Below are 22,552 nucleotides of genomic sequence, written 5' to 3'. Positions count from 1 at the left end.
TAAAATTTTATATAAACAATTACTAGAAAATGGGTATATAATTAAGTTTTTATATACTAAATCACATACCAACATAAATTATCATGATGAAATAGACCTGGCCGCGAAATCCGCATGTGATGATGGACAACCTGCTCTGATTAAAATAAGTCATTTAAATCTTAAACCAGTGGTTTGTCTTCAACAATCTCAATCAATAAATGAATGGAAAGCAATTAATCGACAAGGTCCAGGCAAATTCTACTGGCAGATCATGGATATAAATACATCTAAACCTTGGAATATCATACACAACTGGACAAGACATCAAGTTATCCTATTTTATCGACTACTTTGCAATACAGCACTAACAACCCATAAATTATACAAAATAAATAAAATTGAAAGTAATCTATGTTGGTGCAAAAAAGATATTGGATCTATTGACCATATAATATTTGCTTGTGATAATAAGAAAAAATTAAGGAAATTTATAATGGATACAATTTTTAGGAATCTTGGATATGGACCATACTGTTTACAAAATCTTCTGGCATCAAATAATTGGAAAATCATTCACACCATTATAGAATTTTTACAACTAAATGAAATTCAAATATAAAATAAATAAATAAATAAATAAATAAAAACGGACCAATCTGATAAAGCAATTTACCGAAACTCATAATTAGAAGATTATAATTAATTTTTTAAAGACCAGTCCGTATAATCAAATGCACAAAATATAATAATTTTTATATCCAAGTCTGATTAAAATTTAAAAAAAAAATAATTTTATGTATATCAACAGAGATCAACAATTTCAGAGAAGACCTAACTATTTGATTTCAAGGATTATATGGAACCGCACTGACATGGAATTTTAACTTAAATTTTGGACTATTAAAACAGAATACATAATTTATATAAAACAAACCAACAAAGTGTAATAGGGAATACAGTTCGAAGCTGCCTAAATAAAACCTAACCCCTACTTCTGGGTTAAAGAAAGAAAGAAAAAAAAGATTATTGAAAAAAGGAACACAAGTTTTAAGTTTTGGGACTAATAATTGATCATGATTTTGATGCAGAAACAGCATAAGTATTATGGTAATTTATCAAAAATATTCTTTGTTCTTGTATCAGTGAGAATGAACTACATGAAATATTGAATTAGTATCTTGTCTCTAAAATTTATCTTTAGGTAGAATATTACACGAAAACTTTTTAAAATTAATAGAATGTAAGTTTACATTTCAATAAACAAACGAAGTAGTATAATATAGGTCTGTTGTTAATGGAATTAATAAACCAAGTATCGTTGTTGATTTTTATGATGAATTATGCTCAGAAGGAGAGCGCTATTGCTAATTAAGGGTTAAGTTTAGAGTTGCCTATCCGTTTTTTTATAAAAATTAGGAAAATTTACAGGAAAAATTAGGTAAGGAATAATGATTTGGGGTTCTTATGTGTGTGTAAGTTTGGCAGTATATATATGTTTAATATGAGAAAAGTTATGTAGCAGTGGGTACTATTTGCAACATGCGGAAGGTTTCGGTGATTCAGCAGCATGGTAATTGTATAGGACGCGAATGGGTGCGTTGAATAAGATATTTCCACATGCGTTTTATAGAATTATATAAGAATAACGTAGAGAATTTATTACATTTTTATGAGTAACACGTATTACTAAATCGGGTTAAGTTTTAAAGTTGGGCGTCCGTTTCCAGCAAAATTTTTAAAATTTACAGGAAAGATATGGATAATTTGATCGTTTGTGTGCTTGATAATATATAAGAGTCTCGAAAAATCTGTTTATTTGTTACATATAAGTGGTTATAAACATGGGACTATATGGCGAGCGGAGGGAACTACTTAGCGCAAGGTAACCGAACAGTTGCATTGTGGGAAGGAAACGAGCATTTATGTTATCAACATGGCGAATGTACAAGGGCAATGAACTAACAGTTTTAACATTTGTGAAGCAATACGTTGATAACGAGCAAAATCTTTTAAAAGTTTGTGAAGAGCACGAATTAATGAACCTATTAACAAATTGCAGAAAGTGTGGAAAGGAGATAACAACGAAAAAACTTGGCGAAAGCGGACGCCCAACTTCGGAATAAATGCCACTAAATCTAAGTGATAATTGAAGCTTCTATGAGAACAGGGTCTAGTCACTATTCTAGTCTGACAAAACTCTTACCAGCTAACCTAACTTAAACTAACCAGACCTAACCTAAACTAACCTAACCTATTCTAAACTAACCTAACCTAACAATGTTTAATGTTTCAATTGCTTTATTGTAGGTTTGAAACTGGAGAGGTAACTCTAAACTTAAGCCCTAATTAAACTTAACTACCGTTGTTAAGCGAAGGAAAATAAAGAAACATATAGAAACCGATTTTACGATTAATTCTGTTGCTTGCTTCTAAAAGGGCCAATGTCACTTTTGGGCAAAAATGAGATACTCTTCAATTTTAACGTCTATAAATGGATGTTTTCTTGTGCAAGAAGAGCAAATGTCAACACGAAATAGTTTGAAATATATATCATTCATATTAACATTTGCTTTTCTTGCACAAGAAACTATCCATTTATAGGCGTTAAAATTTGACCAACATCTCATTTCTGCCAAAAAGTGACATTGGCCCTTTTAGAACCAACTCACAGAATTATATTTATGCATCAAAGATAAGTTATCACCTTTGTACCGCAAAGTAGGTCCAATATATTCTGGGTTAAAATTTCATTTATTAGGAAGTTCATTGTCACTACTTTAGAAAGTGTTTCTCAAGAAAGAAGTTGCATTTCTAGGTGCAGATTCAATTTAGGAGGGGTTTACCATTTCGCGACTAAATAATTTGTCCTGACGTACTTTATAAATACTATATGTAAAAAACACAAACCAATCTACGCTAGGTGCCCATAAAAGGCATTAATGTTATCTAACTGACTCAGGGTAGGGCGAAGCTTGTGGACTTACGCAGTACGGTGGTTGCCCGTAGGGAGCAGGCTCGTCAACGACGATGAGTATACACGTAAGCGAGTATGTCGCTAAAAATATGTTAAATTAGAATCGATCAATTGCTTTCATAATGGATTCACTGCAATTACATAATGGATTCACAGTATTAATACGATATTCACATTTAAATAGGTATATTACTAGTTCTCCACTTTCTTATTTTAAGGTGTTGCTACATTTACCACACTTTGGGCTCAATTTTAATAATCAGTGCCTCTACACAAAACATAATAACACCTGTTCCTTACCAACATACGTAATTATAAAATTGAATTTAAATTGTCACATCCGTTATGTATAATAATTCCAAAGTATGTATTTCTGATGCTACTTGTTCTATAACCTAAACTAGCCTAACCTATTACTGTCGATACAACGACTACTTGTTACTTACCGTATAACTATTATGACATTTTACTTGTTGCTAACGACTACTCTATCGAAAGACTAATTAATTACAATCAGTCTACCAATGAATACTATTCTAAAACCACACAACTATCAACTAAAATATTAACTGTCCCATGAAAATTTAATTCTACTGCAATAAAACTAATCGAACTACTAATATAGACCTACCCAACTTATTTCTGCTTCCGTAAAAATAGAATAAACGAACAATGATATCTTGTTCATTGGTTTATGATATTATTAATACAAATTCGTCGATGAAGAAATACCAAATTGGACTCGAGGTTTATACTTTTGGGAAGTCAGGCTTAATATTCAGGAATTACTGTTGCAAATTGGCATACGTGACACCAATGGTTTATTTCACATCAAAATATTGCATTTCAAAACATTTCTGTGAACCAAAAGTGAACTGGACATGAGAATATTTGAAAATTTCCCATCAATTGGGAAATATTATTTTTGGCAATTCGATAGCGAAGAGGAAGAGAGGTATGGCAATATTATTATCTTAAAATGTCTGTATCTTGAAGTCTCTGAAGGTTAAAGATATGAAATTTGGTACAAGGACTTAACATTTAAAATAATTAGACACGTGTTTCAACATTTTTGATATTTGCTATAGAAGGGAAGAAAAGGGTGTCAGAATGGAAGAAAGATGTAAATTACAATTATTATAATAATATGTCCACATCTCGAAATTTCTTAAGGTTAGGAAAATGAAATTCGGTATTTGGATTTCCCATTTAATATTCGACACGTGTTTCACTGTTTCTTGATATTTGCCCTAGAAAGGAAGGGAAGTAAAAGGGACTACAACTATCATAATTATAAAGGTAACCAAGAATCTTCTGTCGCTTTTTCTGGAAGTCTGTGTTCAATTGGCCCTCACCCCGTGAGTTGAATGCGCATGTTGCTATAGAAGGGAAGAAAAGGATGTCAGAATGGAAGAAAGATGTAAATTACAATTATTATAATAATATGTCCACATCTCGAAATCTCTTAAGGTTAGGAAAATGAAATTCGGTATTTGGATTTCCCATTTAATATTCGACACGTGTTTCACTGTTTCTTGATATTTGCCCTAGAAAGGAAGGGAAGTAAAAGGATAAGGCTACAACTATTATAATTATAAAGGTAACCAAGAATCTTATGTCGCTTATTCTGGAAGTCTGTGTTCAATTGGCCCTCACCCCGTGAGTTGAATGCGAATGGAGATAAGGCGAAGATCAGTTGTTGCTATGGATATATCCAACATAATACTGGTTGTAGAAGTTCAGTTACACCGTGAACTTGCGTAAGGACTGTTCACATGGGACCTCCACAGAACGTCATAAGGTCGTGTACGATGTACGAGTTCAAACTGGAGTCAAACGCCGCTGCAGCGGGGCGGAAGCAGGCCTTTGCTGAGGCTGTTGTGACTATGCGGACAGTGCAGCGGTGGTTTAACATGTTTAAGGACGGTGACGAAACACTTGAAGACAAACCATGTGCCGGAAGATCAACATATGTACAAAATGAAGATCTTCAAGCAGCAATTGAGGCGAATATTGCTCAGACATGTGAGGAACTGGGGCTACAATTCAGTGTGAGTGTAGAAACTATTCGGCAGCACCTTCATTAATTTGGGAAGCACTACAAGTTGGGTCGATGGGTCCCACATAATTTGACTCCGGGCCAGAAGGTAACGCGAGGAGACACCTGTGTTTCTTTGCTGTCTCGTCTGAGGAAGGAGCAATTTCTGAACAGAGTGTTGACATGTGATGAGAAGTGGCTCCTGTACGAAGCTCCACGACGAAGTCATCATTGGTTAGCATCCAATGAACCTTTTCCAAAACAGCCGAAACCAGCGCTGCACCAGAAGAAGCTTCTCCTGTGTGTTTGGTGGACTGCTTGCGACATCGTGCGTCGGGAACTGCTATCGGTTGGCCAGAGCATCAATGCAACTGTATACTATCAGCAGTTGAGCCGTGTTCAAGAAAAACTCAAAACTCTGGAGCCAGCATTTCTATATTGCAAAGGAGTCCTCCTGCTACAGGACAACGCTAAGTCCCACGTGGCTAGGATGACCCGGGACACTACACCTTGGATAGGAAACACTATTACCTCCGCCATACTCCCCGGACATTGCACCGTCCGTTTATTCCTTGTTCAATTCCTTGGGTAATCGCCTTAGAGGACATCAGTTCAAATCATTAGTAGAAGTGCAAAATGTACTTGATACCTTCTTCGCTTCACGGCCCACCAAGTTCTACCGCGATAGAATCCATGACCTTCCAGAACGTTGGCAGTAGGTAGTCGATGTTGATGGGGACTATCTTTGATCTTCCATTTTTGTCTTTAGTGACATATCGATGTTCGAAGGTGGTGAGTGAAAAAGTGACAGAACATTATTGGTTACCTTTGTAGAAAATAATATGAAATTGTTGAGTTTTAAGTCCCACGGTTATGCCGGTTAGGCTAAAGGAGACGGTGATAATGAGTAATGAATGAAATGATGGAATGAAGAAAGTGGGAGGAAACGGGAGAACCCCGAGAAAACCCACGCACACGGTGTTTGTCCACCAGAAAGTTCATTTGGCGGGGCTGGGATCGAACCCAGGACCCCAAGCACCATTACCTTTGTAGATGACCATATCTTGAAATTCATTAAGGTTAGAATGAAGTTTCGTATTTAGGCTCATAATTTAAAATATTTAAAGATACGTTTCAGCATTTTTAGGTTTCCTTTAGAAGGGAAGAAAAATATGGGAATATAAAAGGGTAAAGGTTGTAATTGTTATAGTCAGACGGACATATCTCGAAATCCCTTAAGATTAGAAATATGTTAGAGACGAGCGAGATCGTTGCCCGAGTACATGCGGAGGTCTGAGGGCGAAGTCTGCAGCTAGACGAAGGCTAGTATATATGAGTATTTCTTTTTTTTTAACTGTCGAGCGTATATGACCGTTTTTAAAAAGTGATGTATTACAATTTGCGACACAAAATCATAGAAGTGCGATGCAAACGAAAAATTGTATCTCAAAATTTGAAACATTTTTGATAATAAAATATTACCTGGATGAACTACTTTTCAAGCAAAATGTAGATCGTTATCCTTCCTTCATGACACAACGTTCTTTCTAAATATCTAATACATTTAATGTTTAATCAGAAATGCTTCCTCGAAAACTTGACGCTTTGCTTTGTTTGTTTTAGGTTCTTTATAACACAAAACAATCCATTGCTATGTACACAATAAATAACTGCAGACCGAACGTTAGTATACCCTATTGATGACAGAGTCGACTTTCACTTTGACATTTTATGTTATCTCGAAATAATGACTCAAGGAAGATCTCGAAAAGAACATCTCCATAAATCACTACAAAACATGGCATTTTAGGAATACTTGTTTTCTCTGCAGTTCTATTTTTCATAGTTCTTTCAAGCACTGGTAAAGACTTCGGAAACGATACATCTAATTGCTCTATATTTTTGCTAAAAACTATTCTTTTCGTCATGTTCCTTTAGTTTTATTTTAAATTGGAATTGTGAAAAAAAAAAAGTGTTCAGTTTAGATCGTTTAAAAATGGGAAAACACATTGAGTTCGAATAGCATTTCTCTATGAGTTACGGATATGAACATTTGTGTGAAACTAACTTATGTTTTTATCATATATACATGGTGTTTCAAAACAACACCCACAACGTTTGGAAGGTGACTCCTGACACTAGTATAAGATAAAAAGTATAGACGAACTTGTTGCACAAATGCTTCCTTTCGGGTTATGGGCTGCCGAAAACATGACAAAATGAACTTTAAACGTCCATACGTCCAAAACTATTTGACCTACCGTAGTCCCCTAATACCGTAATAATTCCCTTCCTCCTTTCTTCCCGAAAATCGATAGAAAACTGATAAATTGCTATGCAAATTTAAATTTGTTGTGCAAAAAGCAAAATCTAAAAATATATGTAAATAACATATTCAGTATACAGACTGTTCCATAATTTGTGTAATTTTCCACAGCTATCGAAGATGAAATTTTCACGCTATTAATGTCAAATTTGGCATTCTTGTCTAAATTTTTCAAATTTCAGAAGTAAAAAGAGAAAATCACGGTTTAGCCCCTCTTTTGGGGGGTGGAAATACAAAAGTTCAATTTCCTTATGGGAGATTCAATGTTAAATTTTGGAAGCATTTTTTTAAATAATTATTGCTGACGATTTTGGAGCAAATGAGTATTATTTGTTACAAAATGCAATAACACTCATTCACAATGCTAGTGCAGTCTCTCAAACATTATTTAGAGTAAAGTTTCCCTTGAGGGGCAAGAGGCGTAAAAACGTAGTGGGTGGAGTGTTGCCAAAAATACAAAATGTTGTTTTGGGAACACCAGTAAGAGTCAGATTACTTACAAATGTCACTGAAGTAATATTCTGATTCTCCTTGCATGTGCGAGTGGAGCTACCCCTGTGCATATGGAGCTACAGTCCCCTTCCAAATTACATTAAAACTCATCATAAATACCCTTCGCATGGACATATCAGAAGAAGATATTTTTTGGATTAATTAATGTGAAATTTCTCGTTATTGTAGTAAGAAGGTATGTGTTTTTAATGTGGGATGTTATTTTGGTAACGCATCGTCTTAGAGGGGCACAGGTGACGAAACGTAAGACAGTGGATGTTTAGTAAAATTTCAAATTTTATTGTGGAAGTGCCAGTGAACGTTAGATTAATCACAAATTTCACAGCATCAGTATTCCGATGCTCCTTGCATGTGCCAGTGACTGAAATGGGGCTACAGCCCCTTCCAAAAATCACATTAAAATTTCACCCTAAATATCCTTAGCAGGGATATACAAGAAAAAGCAATTTTTTGGTCAATTAATGTAAAATTTGGCGTTATTTAGTAAAAATATATGTGATTTTAAAATGACTTGTTATTTTGGTAACTCACTCTAGGGCACAGGGGCGAAGCATAATGTAGAAGATCTTTATAAAAATTTAAAATTTTATTCTGGAAATGCCAGTGAGCGTCAGATTAATCACGAATGTCAGAATTAATATCCCGATGCTCTTTGCATGTACCAGTGACTGATATCGGGTTACATCCCCCTTCCAAAAATCACATAAATTCCACCATAAATATCCTTAGCATTGACATACCGGAAAAGACTATTTTTTGGATCTATTAATGTGGAATTTGGTGTCATTATAATAAAAACATATGTGTTTTGAAATCTGGAATGTTAGTTTGGTGACGTACTTCCTTAGGGGGGGCATAGGGGACAAATTTTACATTACTTGATTTAAAAAGAAAAGCTTCTTCCGGTATGTCCCTCCTAAGGATATTTATGATTAACTTTATCTGATTTTTGGAAGGGGGCTGCAGCCCCATATAAATCACAGGCGCATATAAGGAGCATTGGAATATTAATTCTATGGGCATTTGTAATTAATTTGAGCTCACTGACATTTCCAGAATAATATTTGGATTTTTTATAAACATCCACCACCTTACGCTTGCCCCTCTGTGCCCCCCTAAGCGGTGCGTTAACAAAATAACATACCATATTAAAATCACATACATTTTTACTACAATAACGCCACATTTCACATTAATTAACCCCAAAAATAGTTTTTTAAACCGTATGTCCCTGCTAAGGATATGTATGGTGAATTTTTAATGTGATTTTTGGAAAGAGGCTGTAGCCTCTCTTACTGGTGTTCTCAAACCAAAATTTTGTATTTTGGTAACATTCCACTCCACTTTTTTACGCTCCTTGCTCCTCAAAAGGGAAGTCTTACCCAAAATAATGTTTGAGATGACTGCACTAGCATTGCGAATGAGTGTCATTGATTTTGTAACAAATAATACTCATTTGGTCCTAAACTTTTAGCAATAATTATTGGAGAAAACTGCTTCCAAAATTTAACATTTAATCTCCCATAACGAAAATGAACTTTTGTGTTTACGGTCCCAAAAGAGGGGCTAAACCTTGATTTTATCTTATTTACTTTTAAAATTTGAAAGATTCAGACATTATTCAATAAGAATGCCAAATTTGACATTAATAGTGTGAAAATTTCATCTTCTTCCATTGTTGTAGAAAACTACACGAATTATGGAACAGTCAGAAGTCTTGACAAGTAAAGCGTCCAAATGGATTAATCGAGTTGCGGGATGAGACTTAGTGCGCTTGATAGACGATGTGAAAATATGTGTATGTGCAAAGTTATAGCGTCTGTGCGCCATAAGAACGGACGGGAAGGGGGTCAACGTTGGTAGAAGAAGAGCTATGCTATGTTATTGAAATATATAAAATAAACTGTTGAAACGTGAAAATGTTGAAACGATTTAAAGATAGACAACTGTTGAAACGATTTAAAGATAGACAACGCAAATGGTGGTAGTTTCACATATTGGGAAAAGAAGAATGGGCAGAGTAGATCACGAACCTCCGCCGCCATCTTGAAATCCGCAATTTTGAAATCTGTGATATTTTTTGAAATAGAAAGGTAGTCATGTGATATATCAATTAGGGCCAGCATGTCCTCAAAAAGTCAATTATGAACTTGTGATCGTTGTCTGAACGTATTTGGAAGATATAGGATAATCTTTATAGTAATTTATGAAAATATAGGAGACTGATATTCGTATGTTGTAAGTTTGGATTATCATGGAAACACATGTAAGTTAAACATACCTACAAGCCAAGAAAACTAACAGTGAAATTTGATATCCAACAGTGAAATTTGATAATAATAATGTAATAATATACAACTTGGATATAAAATTTCACTGTAAATTGTCTTGGCGTGTAGGTATGCTTAACTTACATGTGTTTTCATAATAATCCAAACTTTCAACATACGATTCGTAAATCACTATAAAGATGATAATAACTCTTCCAAATAACTACAGATAACGATCACTAAAGTTCATAATTGACTTTTTAAGAACATGCTGGAACTAATTGATATATCATATGACTATCTTTACATTTCAAAATATATATATATATATATATATATATATATATATATATATATATATATATATATATATATATATATATATATATATATATATATATATATATATATATATATATATTGCAGATTTCAAAATGGTGGATTTCAAGATGGCGGCGGAGGTTCGTGATTCACTCTGCCCATTATTTCGCCAATATGTAAAACTCCCTCCGTTTGCGTTGTCTATCTTTCACTATTTTCACGATTCATCAGTTTATTTGATGTATTTCAATAACATAGCTTAGCCCTTCTCCCACCAACTTTGACCCCTCCGTTTCTTATGACGCTCAGCTGCTATAATTTTTCACATATATACGAGGGCTATCCAGAAAGTAGATTACGTTTTCGTCTGTGTCCGCTAGGGGCGGGGCTAGCGCGGCCATCTTGGGGTCAGAGCGTTGCGCAGCTCAGTCGGCATCTAGCCGTGCTAGTGAGAGGTTCGTGCTGTGCTCCGTTAAGATACTGTGACGGTTTGAAATGTCTGCGTTAATTGAAAATCCCGCGAGCTGCGAGGTGCGTGCAGTAATAAGGTTTCTGACAGCAAAAAACTGTAAACCGATAGAAATCTATCGGCAGCTGTGTGAAGTGTATGGGGACAACATTATCACTGAAGGTGGAGTGCGACAGTGGGTCATAAGATTTAAAAATGGCCGAACCAATGTTCACGACGAAGATCGAAGTGGGAGACCCAGCAAAGTGACTGCCGAACTTGTCGAAAAAGTCGATGTTAAAGTCCGTGAAAATCGAAAGTTCACAATAACTGAACTTTCTTTGAGTTTTCCAAAAATTTCGCGAAGTTTGTTGCACGAAATCATCAGCGAAAAGCTTGGTTACCACAAGTTTTGTGCAAGATGGATTCCAAAAATCTTGACAGAGGACCACAAAAATCAGCGAATGGCTGCAGCGTTGCACTTTTTGGACGCCTACAATAAGGATGGTGACTCTTTACTCGATCGCATCGTTACTGGTGACGAAACATGGGTGAAACACGTGAACTGTGAAACGAAATTGCAATCAATGCAGTGGGGGCACACAGGTTCTCCCCAAAAACCCAAGAAATGCATGCAAACAATGTCGGCAAGGAAGATGATGGCGACTGTTTTTTGGGACAGAAAAGGTGTGATTTTGGTGGACTTCCTGGAAAGAGGCACTACAATAAACGCTCAAAGGTATTGCCAAACTCTGCAAAACCTCAGAAGAGCAATTCAAAACAAGTGCAGAGGAATGTTGAGCTCTAAGATCTTGTTGATTCACGACAACGCCCGGCCCCACACGGCAAATGTCACGCGTGAAGTTCTTGAATCTTTTCAGTGGGAGTTGTTTCCTCATCCGCCGTACAGTCCCGACCTGGCACCGAGCGACTTCCACCTATTCCCAGCAATGAAGAAGTGGCTGGCTATGCAGCGTTTTGATGACGACGAACAGCTGCAAGAAGAGGTAACGAAGTGGTTGAAGTCGCAGGCGGCCGAATTTTTCGACGAAGGAATTTCCAAGCTCGTACATCGCTACGATAAATGTCTTAATTTGAATGGTGACTATGTCGAAAAGTAGTATTTGTGTGTGGCTTTCATCTGTATATAATAAAATTTGTTTCCTATACTTTGTTGATTTTTTATTCCAAAACGTAATCTACTTTCTGGATAGCCCTCGTATATTTTTTGGCATCCTCTATCAAACGCACTAAGTCTCATTCCGCAACTCGATTCATCCATTTTTATCCTGTACTTTGTGAGCGCACTACTGAGTTTTCAGAATTTGCCAAACAAAGGACACTGGGGATTTGTTTTGCAGTGTATCTTGTTTTTAAAATTCTGAAAAATAAATAACTGTATGTACACACACACACACACACACACACACACACATATTATATATATATATATATATATACAACATTGCCATTAATGAAGGATGTCTTGCAATAGACAAATAGAAGTCACAAATGCATTGCGTGTGGCGATAGAAGGGAAGTAACCATTTGGAAGAAAGTCATACAAACGCTTACAGTCAAAATAAGAGGAGGGTAAGAGTTAAGTGCAAATGAAATGGTCATTACCAATGAAACACATCGAATCTGTGATTCAATATGTAAAATTTCCAGCAAATTCGAGATCTCACATGCTCTAACATGAACGTAAAAATAAAAAGAGCGGAGGGAGTGATACAACCTCAACCCCTTGTGTATGTAGCCCTGTTTCTCATGCTTTGGACTGGAACTCCTGGTATTGGTGGCTGAAAAAATGAATGCCCACGTCTATCAAACAAACCTAAACAATTATGCGCTACCTAGACTTTAGAGAGGGGAATGACGGAAACTTCATATGAGGAACTACATGAGTTTTACCGTTTACCAAACATTGTTAGGGTCATCAAATCTAAGAGGCTTAGGTGGGCAGGCCATGTAGCCAGAATGGAAGAAAATAGGAACGGTTTCAAAGTCTTAACTGGATGCCCAGTCGGAAAACGACTATCAGGAAGATCTAGGCGCAAATGGGGGGACACTCGCAGAATTAGGAATACACAGCAGAAATTGGGTCCAGTTGGCTAAGGATGGAAGTCAGTGGAGGGCTTCTGTGAACACGGCATTGAACCTTCGGGTTCCATAGACCATAGAGTTCGTTAGTTAGTTAATATAGTTAAAGAAACTTTAAGGCCAAGGACATCGTTAAAAGCTTTAAATAGATGGAAAACAATTCTCATTTGCTCAAATTGGCATAGGATAGACGACTAGAAAAAATTTTTTCTTGCATAAAATATTGTCTAGGAAGTAAAACCCTTAAAAATAATCCAGAGTTGTTACAAAAACAGGATTTGTGATACTCTTAACCTACATCGGCGAATAGCTCAACAATATAGAAGGTGTTTCAAAACAACACTGACAACGTTTGGGGGTGATTCCTAACACCAAGACAAGACAAAAAATATAGACCAGCCTGGGTGCACAAATGCTTGCTTTCGGAGTTATAGAATGTCGAAAACATGAAAAAATGAAATTTAAAGGCCCACAGCTCCAAAACTATGGGACCTACAGTAGTCGGGTCAAGGCTTCACATAGGAACTAGTATGTGCCCTAACCAAATATCCAAGTTTCAGAATGCTGCGGTACTTCCGTAACAATTTTTAAAGGGGTAGTTCGTGAGTACTTCAAATTATATGCCCATAGCCAAACTGCCTCTATAAAAATTGTTGCGTGAATACCTAAGGATTCTGAAACATGGATTTTTGGATAGGGCATATATTAGTTCCTAAATGAAGTCTTGACCCGACTACGTAGATCCCATAGTTTTGGAGCTATGGGCCTTTAAATTTTATTTCTTCACGTTTCGGCAGCCTATAACTCCGAACTGAAGCATTTGTGCATCCAGGTTGGTCTATACTTTTTTGTCTTATTTTCGTGTCAGGAATCACCTCCCAAACGTTGGTGTTGTTTTGAAACACCCTGTATACAATAACAAGCATGAGATCGAAGCATCACAAGGTCTCTGTTGGGAATTCATATCTAGGTATAAGCATTGAAATTAAATATGTGATCTTTTGTTTTAGGTTGAGAGAGTGAAAAATGCCTTCAAACGAGAACTCAACAGAAGATTCTACGAAGCCCTGGGTGGTTGCAAATAAGTGATTCATTAGAAGAAGAAACTGGAAGAAATGCATTAATTGATGGAAACGAAAAAGCATATAAGTTAAAACGTTATTCTTCAAAAAATTCAGGACAAGATATTCCCAGTGAAGAGCTCGAGCTAGTTTCTAATTCTAAACAACTGAAAAAGTATCATAAAAACAAGGAACCAAGCAAAATGTTCATGTCGGAAGTGAGTAATGAATGCAGTCTTTCAGTTGGTGAATATGAACACGCCCAGAATATTGAAGATTCCAATAATAAAAACTACAGAGTCATATCTGCTAATATTAATGATTCACATTTGGCAAAAAGTGATCGTTCATCACAAAGAACGGAAGACTTAACAAATGAAAATGAACCTGGTGGCAATCTGGAAATGTTAGATGGTGGTTCAATAACACCTATTCAAAATGATAAAGAATTTGATAAAGTGTTCAATAATGTTCTAGTTAATGCACAAAATGTTACACCAGATAGTTACAATTGTTATAGAAAATTAATTACAAATGATGAAAGTGTTGTGTGCGAAAATGAATATGAAACTGAGGCTAGACTGCAATGTAGAATAATTTCGGGGCTACCAAATCATACTCTTGGTAATGAATGCATGGATACAAGTTTTAATAAACCAGATGGTAATATCAATTCTACTAGAAAGCAAGATAGGTCCAAACCTTTAAAAAAGTTTAAATCAATGAATACAAATGACAAACGTAACAAAATCATTGATATAAAAAGCAAAGAAGACCTAAATAATGCTGTATCTGACTCAGAGTTTGGAATTGTACACACAACTTCAACACCTAGACTCGAAGAACACTATAGTCCTGATATGAATAGTACTGGTTACGAAATTGTAAAACACACTAAATCAAGTACTGACAATGCAGTGAATCAAACACACTCAGAAAATGGAAGACCGGAGACAAAACGGTTTATTTGTGGTTTATGTGGGAATACATTGGAGTCTACAGAAATTAGAAATGATATTCAGAAAAATTCATCAACTCCAAGATCTGATAAACATGATTGTGAAGTTTGCACTGTGTGTAAAGAGAAATTATTGAATATTTCACCATCTAGTTCATTACATGACACCAACATTAGTCCATGTTACTCTTCTAGTCGTATGGATAATAACGTCACTTATGAAAAATCACCTCAGAATCAAAACAAAATTAAAATAAACACTAAAAACTTTAGAAATCCGTACAATACTATACTGGGGAACACTTCAAACAGTAACGTAAAATATTTAACGAAACGTGGTATAGTTCCAGATGATGTCCAAAATGAAAGGGGGCAATTAAATATATATTATTATCGGGAAAATATTGACACCAGACACATACCAGGGAAGTCCCTAACATCAACTGGAGAAGGATTCATAAGAATACAATCAAATAGCAATCTGGATGAAAAATGTTACAGTTTTTCTCATGAGAATAAAAGCAAACATGTAAAAGATTCCTCCGAACAGAACGAAAGAGGTGGTACAGAATACATGTACAATTCATATATAGGTACACCTAAGGAAAATCTGCCAGATAATTTGACTTATACAGTCAAGAATGATAAAGCAAATGTAATTACATCAAGTGAGCCATATATGTGTGATAATAGTCACTCCAAAATGCACTTGGATGCAATAGCAGATTATGTGAAGCCATTTCAAACCTCATTCGGAGAAAAAAAGTTCACCTGTGAAGAATGTAATTACCAATGTATCGTGAGTTTAAACATGAATGTTGTCCAAGTGCAGAATAATCCAGGAGATATTTATTCCCAAAATGGCACTCACCTATTGACAAGAAGATCAGAATTCAATATTCCACATGTAAAGTGTATGAGAGTCGATGAAACAAACGCAAAATATCCATTGCATAATAGACATAGTACAATTATTTCTGAAAATCAATATACACATAGAAGTACTCGAAACTATAGGTACCAAACCAGTTCAAGTGCTCCAGACTTAACTACAAAAGAACGACCAGTTCCTGGGGAACACATACCTAGAAATTATCGTAATTGCAGGTGTATTTTACCACATTTTCAAGAATTTCAAGATAAAGATGATGAATGTAATTGTAAGTGTTCTAAACACATTCCTAGAAATTATCGTAATTGCAGGTGTACTTTTCCACGTTTTGAAGAATTTGAAGATAATGAATGTAATTGTAAGTGTTCTAAACATGGTGGAGGCACTAAATCAATATTCATAATCATTGACAAGGAGAAATTCTCAAAACAAAAATATTATGATCAAACTATTACCATAGATCCTGCTAATGATCAATTCTATCGCTCTATTAGAAAACATCAGAATTGTTCACCAAGTAGACAAGTTTGCTTCCCAAATTGTCGTTGTAAGTACTCAGAGCCACATGGAAATAGTAGCCATAAATTAAATGCTGCTAAAGATATATGCATGTGTAAACATTGTCGTAATTTTACTACTTACATAAGCATAAATGATTTGCAACGAGAACCTGAAAGAAAAGGAAGTCCACATCAATGCCAGATTCCATGTGAACACGGAAATGGAAATTCTCCCTCAAACGCACACAATATCCGTTTGACAAAAAGAGATCAGAAATCAATCGAAGACAGGAAAGCTAATTCATGTAAATCAGCAATGAAAGAACATGTGAAACATCATAGGAAACAAAAGCATTTTGAATTTTCTGAATGTTGCAAAAAAAATTCCAAGCATTCTCAATTATCTCTTTGTACAAAATCCGATCATAGAGAAAATGATCGTAATTGCTCTTGCTGCAGTAAAATATTTAACATTGCACTACAACTATCTAAATGCATGAACAGTGTCCACTCTAAAACCAGAATATTTCAATGTTATATGTGTGGAAAAGAATTCAATTCAAAGCAGATTTTGAAAGTGCATATGATTACTCATTGTGAAATGAAAGAAAATAATAATGTGAATTTCCAATTACCAATGTCAGATGCGGAAATAAATGAACAAGGATCGGATGAAGTCTCGCCTATACGTGAGGAATCTGTGAATAAACAAAGGTGCATTAACACTATTATTCAGGAGGATGAAGATTCAAGTCCAAAACAAACAGATGAAAACGTCAGTGAAATTGACACTTCAGTAGGAAAGCAATTTAAATGTAAAGAATGCAAATTCATTTTTCCTCAGAGAAGTCAAATTAGAAATCATATTATGGTTAATCACTGCAAGGAGAGAGTGAAAACAAGGACTACGGCTAATAAGAAGACTGAGATTTCTGGATCAAAACCTAGCAATGAGCAATCCCTTGAAAAGAAGCCAAAAGAGGATAAAGTCTCAGCGAGTAGAGAATATAAAGAGGTCTTACCGTCAAATAAGTTTTTCAAAAAAGAAAAGAAAACAAACAGCAGATATGATTGTTCATCGAATGCAAAAATCAACCCTTGCAAAGAGTGTGGAAAAACATTTAAGTCCTCTGTAGAACTACAGGAACATATCCAATGCCATACATCTGATTCTAAAAAATTTTTTACTTGTAACATCTGCAGCAAGACATTCTCGTTCAAATCTGACTTGTTGTATCATGAAAACTACATCCACGAAATTAGAGGGGAGGAAAATAAACTACAGTGCAGCATATGTAACAAAATATTTAAAAAGTCATGTTCTTTACGATTACACTACATGCGTCATACCAAAGAAAAACCTCTGCATTGCGCTGAATGTGATAAGGGATACTTCAATAAACACGATCTTGAGAAACACTTCAAGATCCACATGCAAGAGGAAAACAAGAAACAAGCAAAGCCTAAGTAGAGCAAAAGCAAAATATAGAATTATATAGAATTCTTGTGTATAATTCATTGTGGTATCCGCAGGGATAATGTAAAAACGCAATGTAATTAGAACTTGCCTATGCATTCTATTTAAAAACAATTTAGTATTTACTTGAACCTTCAAGTTTATTGACGTAATAGCGAAGGAAAATATTAAAAGACACGTAATTTTTATGAACATTCCAAATGGGTTCTGCATATTCATGTTGATGTTAAATAATGTTGATTTCTTTAGAGTTGTAAACGTAAGTCAATGTTTACGTACTGCTTTTGACACGTTTTTCTTATAATTTTGTAATTTTCTATCAAAATCTTAAAGTCGAGACGAAAGATGTAATAATACTTTAACTTACATAGTTAAGGATATTTACACATCTGATTTATGTTACAATGAGTGCTTAAACTATAAATAAGCATCTATTTTTATTTTTGATCATGTTTCAATTTCCGCTAAAGGCACCAAACAGTTTATTAACTATACTATGTTCTGTTCAGCAGCTTAAAAAATAGTTATAAAACAAATTTAACTAAGGCACTTTATATCAGGATGGTCCTTGATGAATGTTAGTTCAAATGTAATGTAAGCTTTTCGTAAATTTCCAATCAATTAAAGATACACATTGTTAATGATGTTTTCATGAGAACACAGCATAGTTGAAAGTGAAAACTAATAATCGTGTTGGGTTGTTGTAATTAGTTGATAACTATGAGTGAAATTTTGTTATCGTGTTTGTAGTATAGTTTATGTTAAACATTTTACAAAACTTGAAACACAGTTTGTTTCAGTGATTATGTTGTATCTTGTTGGAAATTTGAGTTTAATCATGAATGTCAGGGGTGGTCCTTGATGAATGTTAGTTCAAATGTAATGTACGATTTTCGTAAATTTCCAATCAATTAAAGATGGACATTGCTGATGATGTCTTCATCAAAACACAACGTAGTTGAAAGTGCAAGCTAATAATCATGTTCAGTTACCATAATCAGTTGATAACCATGGACAAAATTTTGTTATCGTATTTATGGGATAGTTTATGTTAAAAATCAAACATTTTACACAACATAAAACATTTTCTTTCAGAGGTTATGTTATATTACGTTCTTGTTGGAAATTTGCGTTTAATTATGATTTTTAAATAAAAAAAATTATGTTCAATTATTGTTATATAGATTTAAAGTTTAACGTTTTGTATCAAAGGATGAACTGTAATAACTTTGTATAGTCTTATGTAAAATTTAAATGTATTTTCAGATGATACGCAAATAAACAATCTGTTCTAGCAAAATAGAAACCATAAATTATGATTGGCAATGGATAACAACATACCTTATAACACTATAAAAATTCTTTTGTCGTGATGTTCTTGAAACTTTCCCATAAGAATTTACCCCCAAACAAGTCATTGTGTTCAGTTCGACGTTATCTCACTATCATCTAAAAATTAAAAAAAAAAATCTTGTTTGTGATCAAATCACGGGAAAACAGTTGAACCGTTTGAAATCAACTTTTGGATATAGTTATCATCTACCTGGAATTGAGTTTTTACGAAATGAAATGAAATCTTGTTCGATTCCCGGCGGGAGCTCATGTGGTTCGGATTCCACGTTAATCAGTAGGTCCACGTCTCATATAGCCTCGCTGCTGAACGGGACGCTAAAATAAAATCACATCACATCACATCACATGAAATGAAATCTTTAGTTTAACGTATGACGATTATGTCCTTTAGGCTAAGGGAGACAATGATTAAGGCGAATGAATGATAATAGGAGAATTGGTGGAATGAGAAAATAGGAGGAAATGGGACTACTTCGAGAAAACCCATTGCCCAAACTTACTTGTCCGGGGATCGAACCAGGGACCATATGCATCAGAGGTGAGTGCTGTACCACTGAGCCACCGTACTCCCCTAAGTGTTTATCATGTTACTTTGATTGAATTGCATATCCTAACGGGAGAGCGGAGACGAATAATTGAGTTTGTCACAACTCCATTAAGTTAGAAAGATGAAACTTGGTATATAAACTCCTCATTAGAAACAAGGGGATAAGCATCCCAGCGTTTTAAAAACTTCCCGTTTTAATGGGGAGTATTGTCTACAGTTTCTTTTTCTACATTGAAAGCGATGTTGCCTATTGTTTGTTATCTCATCACAAGGAAACTATTAAACAGTTTGAAATGAAGTTTGGAATATAACGTACTCACCTTGAGCTAAGTTTTTATCATGTTAAAGGGTACAACTTAAGGGGGTTAAAGGGGCTTTAAAACTTATGTAGAAATATAGTATGTCACGAGCCCTTCAAGTTTAACTATAGGAAGATGAAATTCACGTCGGTGTATAAACTCCTCGTTAAAATGAGTGGATATCTGTGCAAGTTTTTAAAATTTCTGGTTTAAGGGAGGAGGGAGTCATTTTCTATAATTCTTTCTTCATATAGAAAGCGATATTGCCGGTTATTCGTAATCGCGTCGCTGGGAAACGGTTGAAAAGTTTTAAATGAATTTGGGATATAGTAGTTACTTTGAGCTAAAGTTTTATAATTTTGAAATGAAATCTTTAGTGTTACGTCCCACGTTTACGCCGGTTAGGCTAAAGAAGACGGTGATGATGAGAAATGAATGAAATGGTGGAATGAAGAAAGTGAGAGGAAACGGGAGAACCCCGAGAAAACCTACGAGCAAGGTATTTGTTTTATCATATTGAATAAAGGCTATTCAAAAGGGGATAGAAGGGTTTCAAAATTGGCGTAAAATGTACAATTTCTCACGATCTCTTCAAGGTAGAAAGATGAAACTAGATGTATAAAATCCTTATTAAAAATAACGAGGAACAGTGGTGAGGTAAGGGGGATCTTCTATAGTTTATTTCTATTGGGATCGACGTTATCTCCTGTTTGTGATCGCATCCATTGGAAATGCACTTTGGAACATAGTACTGAACTCAAACTGGAAATTTATCGTCACTGATTAAAGGGCATATCTTAAGGTGAGGTAGGATTCAAAATTTATGCAAAAAAAAAAGGGGGGGTATTTAATGGTACGAGGGACGTTGAATTTATAAGCGAAATTTCTTTTTATTTTTTTTTTCAGGTGTTACTGTAGCAGCTTGGTGTCCGTATCCCATCCTGTGATAGGGTAGTTCTGACACTTTTCTGAGACTACGAGCAGTTGAAGAGATTGAGTCTCAGAGAGTGGCGATGGACGATATCAACAAGCCTAGCAGTGTGGATGTGGAGCTAGCGGTCTCAGTGAAGCAACGCTGCATCATCAAGTTCCTCCTGAAGGAAGGCGTGACACCTGCTGAAATCTTCAGAAGATTAGGTGTGAAATATGGCTAAAAACTTCTTTTTCAGTCACAAGTCAACTCAAAGTTCAAGGTAAGAAAACAATCCGTTCTCAACGTGGTCCGTACTTCACGCCGAACTACTGCAGTCAACGAAACCAACATTCGTCAGGTAGAGCAGCTCATTCTGAGTAATCGACGCATCAGTGTGAGAGATTTGAGTGCGAGAACAAAAACCAGCGAGGGAAGCATGGAAACGATCATCCACGAACACCTGCACTTCCGAAAAATTACAGCCAGATCGGTCCCAAAAATGCTAACGTTCGATCAGAAGCAGTGTAGGGAAAACGCCTCGTCTCTGAGCATCTGTAGTGATTTCAGAGAGAAGTCGAGAGCTTTCTTGCAAAGATAAACACCTGCAATGAAAGTTGGGTGCATCATTACACCCCGGAATCCAAGCGCTCTAGCATGGAGTAGAACCATCCTGACGTGCCGCTGCCAAAAAATTCAAGGCACAAGCCTCCGTTGGCAAAGTAATGCTGTAGATATTCTGGAACAAAGACTGGGTGATAAGCACTGATTTTCTTGGCGCACTGGGCCACAATCAATGAGGCGTACTACAGAAAAAAAGAAATTTTGGTTATAAGTTGAAGGTCCCTCGTATTTAAAAAAAAAAAAATCATTACACTTTCATTAAAATGCGGATACTAAAGGGATTCAATTATTTTCCAGAAACTTATTGTCTTCGTTCGAAGAACGAGCATTTCAAGTTGTTAATATATAAAAATGATATTTATTTTGTATGGGATCGAATCATGGGAAAATGTATGAACAGTTTAAAATGATTTCTTACGTATAATTGGTATCTACTTCAAGTAAGGTTTTTATCATATTACTTTTATTTCAGAACGTATCCCAACAGAGGAAAGATACAATGGTGCCAATTACTCATAAGTGCTTGGGCGCAATTCTTCCAAATTTACTACTTTTTTTCACGAAGAAGATAGTTCTAGAGAAGATTCGAATTGTTCGTGACAAAACCAAGATAACTTGCTTGTAATCTAAATTTTATTCAGATGAGCATTTTTAAAAGCATAATTCAGGTACTGTGCAACTTTGCGTTGAAGCCAAGCATCAAAATGGCAAGCAGAGTGTTTGTCTTATCCCATCTTTCAAGAGGGAAAGCGCTTAAAGTTTTGATACAGATTACTTGAAGTTGGTTTAGATTTGAGGACATATCAAACAAGAGATAGTAATCACTGAACATCTAAAGCAATAATTTAATACTAGAATCATTCAATAAGATAGGAATCATTTATTATCATTACGGTAAGAGATTAGTATCATCCGTCAAATGAAGACATCCCATATGAAGCAAAAAGAGTTTATTA

General features: G+C 35.3%; 1 protein-coding gene across 1 annotated transcript; it reads left to right on the top strand.

Annotated features, from left to right (window-relative positions):
- The first annotated feature begins 987 nt into the window (after positions 1–987).
- On the top strand, positions 988–19,163 carry LOC145686415 (uncharacterized). The gene is made up of 2 exons (XM_081759709.1): positions 988–1,089; positions 13,986–19,163. The coding sequence occupies exon 2, from the start codon at positions 14,240–14,242 to the stop codon at positions 17,855–17,857; it is 3,618 nt and encodes a 1,205-aa protein (XP_081615835.1). The 5' UTR covers positions 988–1,089; positions 13,986–14,239; the 3' UTR covers positions 17,858–19,163.
- Positions 19,164–22,552: the final 3,389 nt, after the last annotated feature.

Source organism: Thermobia domestica, chromosome 5, assembly GCF_964235325.1.
Source record: "Thermobia domestica chromosome 5, izTheDome1.hap1.1, whole genome shotgun sequence".
In the NCBI taxonomy this organism is placed as follows: domain Eukaryota; kingdom Metazoa; phylum Arthropoda; class Insecta; order Zygentoma; family Lepismatidae; genus Thermobia; species Thermobia domestica.
This window is presented reverse-complemented; position numbering and strand designations above follow the sequence as displayed.

What these genes read in the sequence shown, in the direction of transcription:
- LOC145686415 (XM_081759709.1), top strand. Translation starts at nt 14,240, where the DNA reads ATGTTCATGTCGGAAGTGAGTAATGAATGCAGTCTTTCAGTTGGTGAA.